The sequence below is a fragment of the Chrysemys picta genome, chromosome 4, assembly GCF_011386835.1.
Source record: "Chrysemys picta bellii isolate R12L10 chromosome 4, ASM1138683v2, whole genome shotgun sequence".
Taxonomy (NCBI): Eukaryota; Metazoa; Chordata; order Testudines; family Emydidae; genus Chrysemys; species Chrysemys picta.
Window position 1 is genome coordinate 111310582 of NC_088794.1, and position 12672 is coordinate 111323253.

Consider the following 12672-nt stretch of genomic DNA (forward strand, 5'->3'; position numbering starts at 1 on the left):
GAACTTCATTCACTGGCCATAGCACAAGGTCATTTTCCTGTCAGAATTTGGTGGACAGCATGGCCAGGGACCAGTGAATGTTGTATCCAAACCCAAGTAGGCTCAAGTAGGTGTAGTTGCCTGCATTGAAACACTTGCTGGGGGAATGATGGAACTTCTCTCCCAAGCACCTCAAATATGTCTTCGAGAATAACAATGCAGAAATCCTCCCTCCACATTGGGATAATTACTGAGCCCTAAATAAGATAACAATATGGAACCATTACCCACTACCCCGATCCCTGAGTTCTTGGACTATGTGGAGGCTGCCCGCATATTCACTAAACTGGATCTCCAGAGAGTTTACAGTCTCATCTGTATCTGAGAAGGGGATATATGGAATACTGCCTTTCAGACCTGCTATGGCCATTTTGAATATTTAGGTATGCCATTTGGACTGACTAGTGCCCCAGCAGTGTTCCAGCACTTCATTTACAATGTGCTACAAGACCTACTGGACCAGTTTGTGATAGTATATTTAGATAATATATTGATATTAGATGATCTGGACCAACACACCACTTATGTCTGTACAGTCCTAGAGAGACTACAACAACACAGACTCTATGCTAAACTTGACAAGTGCACATTCGATCAGACTTCTTCCGAGTTCCTGGATTTCATCCTGTCTCCAGAAGGAATCAAGATGGATACGTGCAAGGTCCAGGCTGTCTGTGACTGGTTAGCTCCCTGATGTGTGCATGACCTGTAATATTTTTCAGGCTTTGTGAACTTTTACTAGAGATTCATTTTGAATTTTTCAAAACAAGCCAAGCCCCTCACTGCCCTACTCTGGAAAAATGCTTGGTTCCATTGTGTGCTAGAGGCCCAGCATGGATTTGAACAGTTGAAGCTTGCCATCACCACTGCTCCTGTATTGGCCCTCCCGGACATGATATAAGCTTTGATTGTGGAAGCCATTTCTAGTATGGCAATCAGGGCAGTCCTCTCCCAAAGGCATGCACCTGAAAAAATATCGGACCCCATCTCCTACTGCTTGGGGAAGCTTACCCCTGCAGAGTGAAACTATAAAATCTTGGACAAGGAGCTCCTGGCAATTAAGACCACCTTTGAAGAGTGAGGACAATACTTGGAAGGGCCTGTCTTCGGATCCAAGCGTTTACTGATCATAAGAACCTGAAGTACCTGTGCCAAGGTCCTAAACCAACAACAGCTCTGGTGGACCCTATTTTTCTCCTTGTTCAACTTTATTTTGACCTACCAGCCTGGAACTAGAAATGGCAAGGCCAACGCCTTGTCATGAGGATGTGGCTGTGACTCAGGAGGGGCCCAGTCCAGAACCAGCCAATGTTCTCAAGTCCCATAATTTCCTCAATACGAGTTGCTGCCAGAACCTGCTTGCACTCATCCACTTTGCCTGTCTCTGGAATTTCACCACATCAGATAGCCATTATCAACTGAAAACGACATGACATCCAGGCGGGGATCACATTTAAAAGTGACTGCATCTGTGTTCCCCCAGGACCTGAAAGAGTGGTGGTTCTTCAACTGTGCCATGCCTCCACCGTGGCAGGACACTTTAGGGCGATATAAAACCTGACAATTAATGTCCTGTTTCTTCTGGTGGCCATGAATGTGCCCCCCAATAGAGACCTTTATAGCTTCCTGCCAGGTGTGCGTCGACACCAAGATTCCATGCCAGAAACTGTGTGGTCTCCTCTAACCTCTGGATACCTCATCTTGGCCCTGGAAGGAAATTTCTTTAGTCTTTGTGGTGCCACTACTAGAATCCAGTGGTTTCACAACCATTCTGACAGTGATAGATTGCTTTGCTAAGAGGGCTCACTTCATTCTTTGCATGGGTTTACCCTCTGTGGGGGAAACCACCTGACTCTGCATAAACTATGTAGTCTGCCTTCATAGTCTCTAGTATCACATCACTTCTGACTGGGGACCACAGTTTACTGCCTTCTTCTGGTATGAAGCCCTTAATTAAACAGGAGTCCATATGCACCTGTTCTTTGCCTACCATCCTCAGTCTAAGAGCCAAACAGAAAGAATCAACCAGATCCTCGAACAATACTTATGATGCCTCATCAACCATTACCAGGATAACTGGTCTTCATTGTTTCCCTGTGCTGATAATTGTACAGTAATGCAGACCATGCATCCACAGGCCACAGCTCCTTCTTTATCAATTGTGGGTAGCACCCTTGATGTCACCATAGCTACCCACATCTTCTGCCAACTCTGCATTGGACCTAGTACAACACATCTATCACATACAAGATGAAGTGATGGGACACCTTAAAAAGGTGAAGGAGGACTACAAAAAACATGTGGACAAGTGTAGACAACAGGGGCCTGCATGATCTGTAGGACAAAAGGTATGACTTTTTACAGAACACATCTGCATGGACAGATCCTCTTGGAAACTAGGCCACCGATTCCTTGGCTCGTACTGGGTATGGCGACAAATCAACACAGTCACCTTTGAGCTCCAGCTCCCTTGATCCCTTAGAGTCTGCCCTATATTCCATGTATTGCTTCTAAAACCATACACTCCATTGAACCTAATCATTGCTCCCACCAGTGAAAGTACAGGTCTGGAGGAATACATTGTTCATTAAGATCTCAACTCTAAGATCTAAGTAGACCAGTGAATTGAAGTTAATAATGTAAAATCTTATGGCAAAGCAGACTTTTATTGTTGCAAATTATACTTGATTTATAATTATTCAGTTGAAACACCAGCATGAAACAGCTGGTCTGTATCCCTGGATGTAATCAGGTTGTGTTTTTTCTGTTTACACAAAGTATAGCAGTGTACAGTTCCCCTTACACTTTGACTCTGATTCCCTGTAGCACAAATTGCAATCCCTGCAACCTCAAGGTGGGGAGACTTTGTCTGGACTGGTGGGGAAGAAAGGGTAGTAGCTCCTTTAGGGGTACCCCCCTCCAGATTTGGGTCGGGGGAAGAAGGCATCACCTCAGATGGTGGGCAGGCCAGTGGGGCTAAGATAAACTATTGTCTTCTGCACATCTAGTGGAGGATATATAAACCTTGTCCACCCTCCCATCCCTGGGATTAGCAGAGGACTGGATTTTTGGTCTGCTGCGAGCATTGTGCTCTTCACCTTTTTGAGGACAGGAAAGGGATTTTTCTCTCACTGCCAGAGTTGCTAGAATGGGGTGGCTTTTTTCACCTTCCCCTAGCAACTCAGAGACCTAACAGGGTAGGCCAGGAGGTATGGGTCAAGTTGCAACAGCTTAGCAGGTATAAGGTGTCCAGTGCAGGTACTCATCTCAAAGAGCATCCAGTTTCCTGATAAATCAGAATTGGAAGTGGATTTAGGGAAAGGATATCACAGTTTAGCGCAACTGCACCTGTATTCACCCTCTGTGGTCCCTCGATGACACCCACTCTAATCTCCCGGCTCCTCAGCCATCACCTCTCTTCTGCCTGACTGGGGTTTTTCCGGGCTGTACAGTTCCCTGCTTATACTGTGATATCCCCAGCAAGCCAGATTGCCTTACCAGACTAGGGGCTGTGCTTTGTTTTCTTTCCAGAGGTTATGAAATGCTGTAATTGCCAGCAGTTACAAATTACCACACAGCTCTTTCTAAGCAAGCACATTTAATCTTAAAGTGAAAGCATTACAGAGAAAACATATTCAAACAACAAAATAATCTATGTGCATGCTAATAAGCTTACCAGAGATTATGCCTCACTGCAACAAGGGCTCTGATAGGAGCGAGTCCTTCAAAGGGGTTTTTCTGTGGTAACAAGTTCATACCAGCCTTGGCTCAGAATGAGAACAACCATGAATAGTTGAGTCTTTTCTTGATACAGCATGGATCTTTGATCTTGGCCTCATGTAACAGGTGACCAGAAGACAAAGGCCCTCTCCTCACGGGGTAGCTTCAAAAGGCTGGGTATTTGCATAATCAGAGGTGGGGAATTTGCATTCATATCCCATAGATACTTCCCAGAAAATCCACTTCATATGTCCCAATAGACCAGTGCTTCTCAAAGCCGCTGCTTGATCAGGGAAAGCCCCTGGCGGTCTGGGCCAGTTTGTTTACCTGCTGTGTCCACAGGTTCGGCTGATTGCGGCTCCCACTGGCCGCTCCAGGCAAATGGGGGCTGCAGGAAGCGGCGTGGGCCGAGGGATGTGCTGGCCGCCCTTCCTGCAGCCCCCATTGGCTTGGAGCGGCAAACCACGGCCTGTGGGAGCCGCGATCGGCCGAACCTGCAGACGCGACAGGTAAACAAACTGGCCCGGGCCGCCAGGGGCTTTCCCTGAACAAGCGGCGGCCTGACTTTGAGAAGCACTGCAATAGACTATTTTTGTCTGCCACACTGTTCAATATAGTCCTTTGATCATCCAGACCCACAATAATACATGAACTTTGCATTAATACAATGTACTCCAAGGATACATACACTTGATTCAATAAGGTTTTTCAAGGATAGTGCAGGAAATTGCCATATCTTTTACAAACACATTCCCTAAAGTAGCTGGGGAATGGGCTTGGGACTCCTAATGTCTGGTACAGGGAGGAGACAACCCACTTTCCCTAGCCCATTAATCCTCATACAAGGGACAGTGATAGGGGTCACAGCAGTGGGCTGAGACTAGCTGTGGAGGGGTACGGTGGCTGATGGCAGCACTCCATCAGGTAGAAATAATGAAGGTAGGAATCATGGCCTACATCGTACAAATTATCACCAGGTAGTTCCCAGATAAGTAATACATTTTTGGTCTAATTAAACCACATTCCTCTCATCTTGCCTCTCTTTCCATGTGTCTAGGATAAACAGTGTATCACTAGTGCTGATTCCATGCCTGTCTCAATACATGTTTCTATGAATGGTGGCTCCACTGGTGTAAATCTTTTGGTTTGAATAAAATTAAACTTGAATAAAAGCTATGAGTGCTCCATCTTCATCTCTGGTTCCTTGTAATACTTCGCTGTTAAGATTAACATCTTCTGTCAGCTTCAAATAATGATGTGTTACTGCATAGGCTTATGTATTTTCAAAAACATGTTGACAAATGTAGATATAATGTTTTTGGTTTTTTTAGGTTAAATACTATTTTAAAAATGTTTTGAATAGTATAACTTCTATGAAATTATGTATCTTTTTATTATTTTTAAATTAAATATTAAAATCCAATCTACTAACATTCTGTAAATGTAATACATAAATTTTGTTTCAAATGAACATCAAATAAATTCAGCTTTCTTTTTTCTAACAGATAAGTTTTATTAAAAGATCAGTCTCTGCACCAGATATGTCTGCTTTCAAAGACAAAACAATGTTAAAGATTTCTGCTAATTTCAAAACCAGCATGAAAGAGTTGAAGGTTATGAAGGAAAAGATATCTGAGCCAGAGGTTGAGACAGAGATTGAGAAAAGCTCCCCTGCTAAGCACCTATTGACTAAAAGCTGTGATGAGCCTTTACCAACACTGGTAGACATACCAATGGAAAGAAAACCTATTTTGACCGGACAAGAGGATAGTGATGATGACATGGTTCTTGCTGAGAGAGCTCGAAAAGCTGGGATTAAGTACATTATTTTCCCCCCAAAAAAGAAAACAAAGAAATCAAAGAAAATGATAGACCGTGGAAAATTAGAAGCTATGGCTGAGGGATTAAAACAACCCTCGAAGATTCTTAAAAGGTTTTCTTTAAATTAATGCATACTGCATTTGTAAACCATTTATTTAAATTTGTGGTCATATTTTTGATATTTGTATTTCATCTTTTTGAATGTGAAGTGTTACTCTGAAACATAGGAATTATGTTCAGTTCATTAAAAAGGGAATCCTATACTTTAATTAATTAACTTATTTATAGAACAACAATAGCCAGTGAATACTGAAGTTTAAAAAGTAATGTGGCCAAAAGCTTAGTCTAGTTGTCATAACAGCACAATTTAAACTGAGATTTCTTTCCTCTGAAAGAACAGAAAGAAATCCTGAGGTTACAGGAGATTGAAATCCTAGGCTGGATTACCCTCTTGTGTTCTGTGAGGTTGCACAGTTTACATCCAAGGGAAAGGGTTCTCTTTTTACTCTTCAGACTTCATGTATCACTCTAAATATATTCATTATCACTGCTTATTTTTATTCATTTTATTATATAGGATATAGAAGAGATGTGACTTTAGGAAGTAATCAAGCATTTAAAAGGCCATAGATGCACTAAAAGAATGTTAATACTCTTACTTAACAGTTTTGTATTAGTATATGAAATGAGCAACAAATTAATTTTTAAGTCTGATGCATATATCTTCACTTTTGGATTAAGTTGTGTGGGTTTGGGAGATACTGAAAAAATATACACTATCTCCTTGTGCACTAATTGATGAAAAATGTGTACACACTGTATATAAACTGGTGCTCAATACTGGCCTTTTAGTTCAGTTTCTTCTTCCAGCTAATTGTTTTTCTTTCATGGGCTGTTATGAGTTTGTGTTTCTTTTTTCCTCATGTTTAGCTCTTAGATTTTTCTCAACTAGCAAAATTGAGTACAGTGTGATTTACTGTGATGGTATGTTGAAGTGGCAGTTTGTTTTCAAGATAACCTTATAAACAGGTTTCAGAGTAGCAGCCGTGTTAGTCTGTATCCGCAAAAAGAAGAACAGGAGGACTTGTGGCACCTTAGAGACTAACAAATTTATTAGAGCATAAGCTTTCGTGGACTACAGCCCACTTCTTCGGATGCATAACGAAGACAAAACAATGTTAAAGTCCTCCTGTTCTTCTTCTTATAAACAGGGATGCTCTGTGCTTTTTGTTGAGACTGAAGTTTTCATAGCACTTTTGCTGAGAGTCAGGGCTTTCTACCTCTGTACGGTGTGCTGCGTGTCCTTCACCCTAAAGGTGGCTACATTTCAGTGGTTTTGTATATAATTAGATATTGTTTTAATTGGGATTTTTAGGATGAAAGTCTGGATAAATGTAAAATATTATCTCAACATTCCATTTTAGCACTCTGTATTTTGGTGACGCAGAGAATATTACAGCTACAGATAAAGACTTCTATATTTCTTTGGCATTGAGTGGCTTGAAATAGGTCTTAAATCTGACACAATCAGCAGATTTTGATGTTGAACATTGTCAAGACTCTCAGCTTGGAGGCTATGTACTGACTTTACAAAGAAATTATCACTCTGGGCTTGGTTTGGCACTGTCCTTGGCGATTATTAGCATGTTCCATGCATTACAATTTGGATGATGCACCTAGATGTACATTCACTGGCCTCCTCAGAATCCCATTAGTGTGTCTCATCCATCTATTTAATCTAATCTTATAGATTATTATGCAGCTCTTGAATTTGGTCCTTTTCTCAGGTCTAGCTTTGTCCTTACATACCTCTGTTGAGAACTTTCTGAGGAGGTGTGTGTGCTTGGAACTGAGCAGCAGTTGCTGATTTATTTTGGTGTGTGAGCATCATTTATAGTACCTGTGCTCACTTGTGACTAATTTGTAATTATATTGTAATAAATGGCTCTTAGACCAAAAATATTAGTTATTAATTAAGCTAGTAAAGTGGTTAATTGAATATTTATTGATCGCCAAATTCTCCGTATCATCAATATAGCTAAGAACCTGTTGTTAACTTAATCATTTTTTCCCTCCTGATTCAGCTCTGTATCCCTTGGAAGACTGCATATACAGAATAAATTCAGTATCAGAGTATCTCCGGCAGTCCAACGTTATCGAAGTCCCAGTCTCCCTTGTTTGTTAGATTTTGAGAAATTTGCAAAAAGTAAAGGTGGAATTCCAAAAGACCTTGATGATCGTGAGTGGGTCAGAGGAATCTGGAATAGCTGGTTCGATGAGGCTTTCCCTCCTAGTAGGGCTTCTACTGAGGAAAAAGATGCTAAAGTACTAACAGACACTAAGAAGGTGGACTCTGCAGAACAAGGAAAACCTGATCTAGAAATAGATCTAATGGACTCAGCGAATCCTGTTTTGGTAGAAGATCTTGCTGATATTGAAGATTTGGAAACAGAAATCAATAGACTAACACTGTTGATTGAAAACGAAGGAAATTCCTTAGCATTTCACTATTGTAGACGTGGAGCAATAAACAGGAAATTAGGCAAGTTAAAGTCAGCCATGGATGATTTGGAAAAAGTAAGTTTAATACAAAGTTTGTTTACTAACAAGAACTAGGTGTTTTTTGTTACCTTGTTGGGCATCTGAGTTCTCGCAGGGCTGGTAGAAAGCTGATAGCCAGCTCTATTCCACCTTCTTTTGCCTCTCTCCCAGAATGGGATGGTACCAGTTACATATTCGGAGAATGGAGATGCAGGGCTAAAATACGCTGTGCTCTAGCACCATAATGTTTCTTTGTAGTCCGTAATAGCTGTCTCAAGCTAGAGAAGTTCTGAATTGGTCCCTGGCTGGGAAGAGAAAGTGTAGAAAGTTGGCAGTAAATTTTTTTTGTTCCCAGCAGCTCCAAGCACTACTCTGGGCACGGCTGATGATCAAGCCTTTATTTTATATAAAGTGCAGTATAGTTATTATGCATTATTAAAATAAATGTTCTTACAATAATTTATATTTATAAATTAACATTGGTATTTGGTATGTTTGTTTTTGAAGACTGTTAAGTCTATAAGTAATTTAGAGGGTACCCACTTCATAGAGAAACTCTTCACCTCCACCCAAGAAACTACACAATCTAAACTAAGCATAACAAAAAGAGGATTAAAATAAATTATAAACAGCAAAAATAAAAAGATAAAATCTAAAGTACATTACTTGAAGGTAGAAGGTGTATTTAATGCAAAAATCTTCACTTACAGCCAATAGCATAGTTCTTCATATTTATACTTATCTTTTACTATATGTTTGTACAGCATCTAACATGTAGGGGCCCCAACCTGCTTGGTGTCCAAGCACTACTGGAATATAAATGTTAAATCATGATTATGATGATGATAATTCATCCCAGCCCCCTCAGTATAAATAAATTGTTTACACATGTTTTTTAATCATCTGTGCTGTCCTGCTCTCTCAAGATCTACAATGTGAGAAAGGTTTACCCTTCAGTCTGTCTTTGTTGGGGGATCTTATTCTTCATTAATTCAAATTTATCCAAGCAGTGCTCCTTCAATTTACTTATCTATTTTAGGTATTTCTAAGGTGCCTATCACAAAGGCATTTCTTGATGAAATAGTCTTCAGATCAGTAATACACCTCTACCCCAATACAACGCTGTCTTCGGGAGCCAAAAAAATCTTACTGCGTTATAGGTGAAACTGTGTTATATCAAACATGCTTTGATCCGCCGGAGTGCGCAGCCCCGCCCCGCCAGAGCGCTGCTTTACCACGTTATATCCAAATTCATGTTATATCGGGTCGCATTATATCGGGGTAGAGGTGTAGTGTTTATTTTAGATAGATACAGTAATTATAAATTCCATATCCACATTACTCATCTTTCACATCACCTGTTCTCATTATGCATAGATCCAAAGCATGTGGGTAAAAATCTCTTCACCTGGTTTTGATACTTCCACCAAAAATGTGCCTGTTCTGGACCCAATTTACTTATTGTCTCCAGATTCCAGTAAACATTTATAAAACATTTTAACTTTAAATTTGACTGTTACTGTTTTATAATTAAGAAATTCGATCTTTTCCCACAGACTTTCCATGTAAAGTGATACATAAGTGCAACTTGGGGATCTGGGGCAAAATAAGTGCAAAGTATGTATTTGTTTGTTTGATTTTGATTTATACAATAATATAGGTATCTGTTACAAGCTCTTACTCTTTACAGTACATTACAATACACAATATCACCTATAATCTCTTAGATATCTTCTAGACTGTCTAAAATTACCTGCACAGGATATTCAGTTTATCCTTTTAATTCCCCATCTTTATCATCCTCCAAAGCCTTAGAAAACAGGTGAGCCTTGCCGTGTGTCTGGCAGGTTTACAAGTCCAGACTCTAGCAGACCAGTGGCAGATTTGTATACTCATGTAAATTTTCCCTATGCTTATGTTAGCTTAATATTATGAGCACCATGAATAAAATGCATAAGAAATTATTTGCTTGGTGAGATCTAATTAATGTAGTAAGATCACAGTCAAATGCTTTCTTTTAAGGAATCAATAATGTTTTTCATAGCAATAATACAGTTCACATATGGCCAACACTGACATTTTCTTATAAACTGGGAAATGCCAATTATTTATCACCTTCAGACAGGTTAGCAATGTGGAATTTTGTGTTTATCCCCTAGAATTCAAGTATGTTTTACTAGTTAAAAAGTGATAAACTATGATGATTTCTCCGGCTAATATATATTTCAGACTGAATATTTCTGAAATTCAGGATAATCCTGCATACATTTAAACACATACTTAGTTTGAAACACGAGTGACTTCAATAGGGTTACTCGTGCTTAAAATTAAATATGCACATAAGTGTTTGCAATATTGGGACTTCACATTTTACTTGCATAAGATCTGTATTTCAAATGTATAGAACTGTATACTCTGCAGAGCAGAGTCTTTGACATCCTCTGTATTCAGGAAGCTCCTAGCTCATTTAAGAAACTCCTATCACTATCTAAATAATAAATTACTATTTATTTTGCATTTTCTTTTGTAGGCCATAAGCTTAGAACCACTTCTACTTAATGCTTATTGGCACAGGCATTTGATTTACCTCTTTCAAGAAAAAAATCAAGCTGCCTTGGATGACCTGAATTTTATAATTAAATGGAACAAAAATAACGCGGGTAAGTCTCTATTGAAATATGACTGATTTTTTTAAAACAGTTTTTTCTCACAAATGCTGTTTCTTCAGTTGTATTAGGCCCCAGTATTGCAAAGACTTATGGACATGCCTAACTTTATGCACCGCGTAGTCCCATTTACTTCAATAGGATTGCTTGTAGTTTGTAAAGTTTTGCATGAGTATAAGTCTTTGAAAGATTGGAGCCTAAATCAGTATTTCTAAAACAATAACTAAATGTTTTATTTCAATATATACACAATTGTCATAACATTATATCCATTAATATTTCAGGGAAAGCTGGTAACGACCCTGCCTAAGGATTTCTATTATAAAGTGTTCTTTCAACCTGTTTTTTTTGTTTGTGGAAGGAAAGGAAATGAAAGGAAAGGAAAGGAGCTGCAGTGGATGTTACTCAAAGTGCTTGAGAGCTCCCAAAGCAGCTGCAGCAGCATGGGTGAGGTGTGTGTGTTCTGCTCCCAGCCTTCCCTCTAGACCCAGGCACTACATGCAGCAGGAAATTCCTCAACTTCTTTGGTGGGGAACAAAGAAACACAGGCTTCCCCAACTAGCCATCTGAATCCAGCAGGTGGCCCCAACCACCCATCCACTGTCCTCCCAGGGCACAATATGGGGCAGGAGATTCCCCGCTTCTGGGGTGGGAAGTGGAAGAGAGATAAGGCAGACTCCACCTAGTGATTATCTGGATCAGCAAATGGTCCCAGAGGTTCATTCCCTGTTGTGAGGGCTCCACATGGGGCAGGAGCTCCCCAACTCCCACAAAGGGTGGGGGAGAGAGAGAGAGGGAGGTGGACCAAGCTCCCCAAAACCATCTCCTGGCTCCAGTAGCTGGCCCCAGTGGCTTGTTCCCTGCCACCAACTGCGATTGCAGCCTTCTTCTGCCACTAACTAATGTTATTCTTATAATGCAAATGGTAGAAGTCTGTGCTGTGGTACAGAAGGTACAGGGTTCAAACATGCTCAGAGTAAATCAGAAGCATAGAATCGTAGGACTGGAAGGGACCTCGAGAGGTCATCTAGTCCAGTCCCCTGCACTCATGGCAGGACTAAATATTATCTAGACCACCTGATAGGTGTTTGTCTAACCTGCTCTTAAAAAACTCCAATGATGGAGATTCCACAACCTCCCTAGGCAATTTATTCCTGTGCTTAACCACCCTGACAGTTAGAAAATTTTTCCTAATGTCCAACCTAAACCTCCCTTGCTGCAATTTAAGCCCATTGCTTCTTGTCCTATCCTCAGAGGTTTAGAAGAACAATTTTTCTCCCTCCTCCTTGTAACAACCTTTTATGTACTTGAAAACTGTTATCATGTCCCCTCTCAGTCTTATCTTTTCCAGATTAAACACACCCAATTTCTTCAGTCTTCCCTCATAGGTCATGTTTTATAGACCTTTAATCATTTGAGTTGCTCTTCTCTGGACTTTCTCCAATTTGTCTACATCTTTCCTGAAATGTGGCACCCAGAACTGGGCACAATACTCCAGTTGAGCCCTAATCAGCACGGAGTAGAGCGGAAGAATTACTTCTCGTGTCTTGTTTACAACACTCCTGCTAACACATCCCAGAAAGATGTTAGCTTTTTTGCAGTGTTACAGTGTTGACTCACATTTATCTTGTGGTCCACTATGACCCCTCACAGATCCCTTTCTGCAGTACTCCTTCCTAGGCAGTCATTTCCCATTTTGTATGTGTGCAACTGATTGTTCCTTCCTAAGTGGAGTACTTTGCATTTCTCCTTATTGAATTTCATCCTATTTACTTCAGACCATTTCTCCAGTTTGTCCAGCTGATTTTGAATTATAATCCTATCCTCCGAAGCACTTGCAACCCCTCCCATCTTGGTATTTCTGCAAACTTTATAAATGTACTCT

At 40.4% G+C, this 12672-nt stretch overlaps 1 protein-coding gene across 6 annotated transcripts in view; it reads left to right on the plus strand.

Annotated features, from left to right (window-relative positions):
• The window catches only part of TTC6 (tetratricopeptide repeat domain 6), a 141352-nt gene that overhangs the window by 61479 nt on the left and 67201 nt on the right, over positions 1-12672 (plus strand). For all 6 annotated transcript variants that reach the window (XM_005301543.5, XM_005301542.4, XM_042858491.2 and 3 more), the window contains 3 exons: positions 5265-5692; positions 7665-8157; positions 10652-10781. In XM_005301543.5, coding sequence (XP_005301600.2) covers positions 5265-5692; positions 7665-8157; positions 10652-10781 — 1051 coding nt within the window. The remainder of the gene's footprint in view (positions 1-5264; positions 5693-7664; positions 8158-10651; positions 10782-12672) is intronic.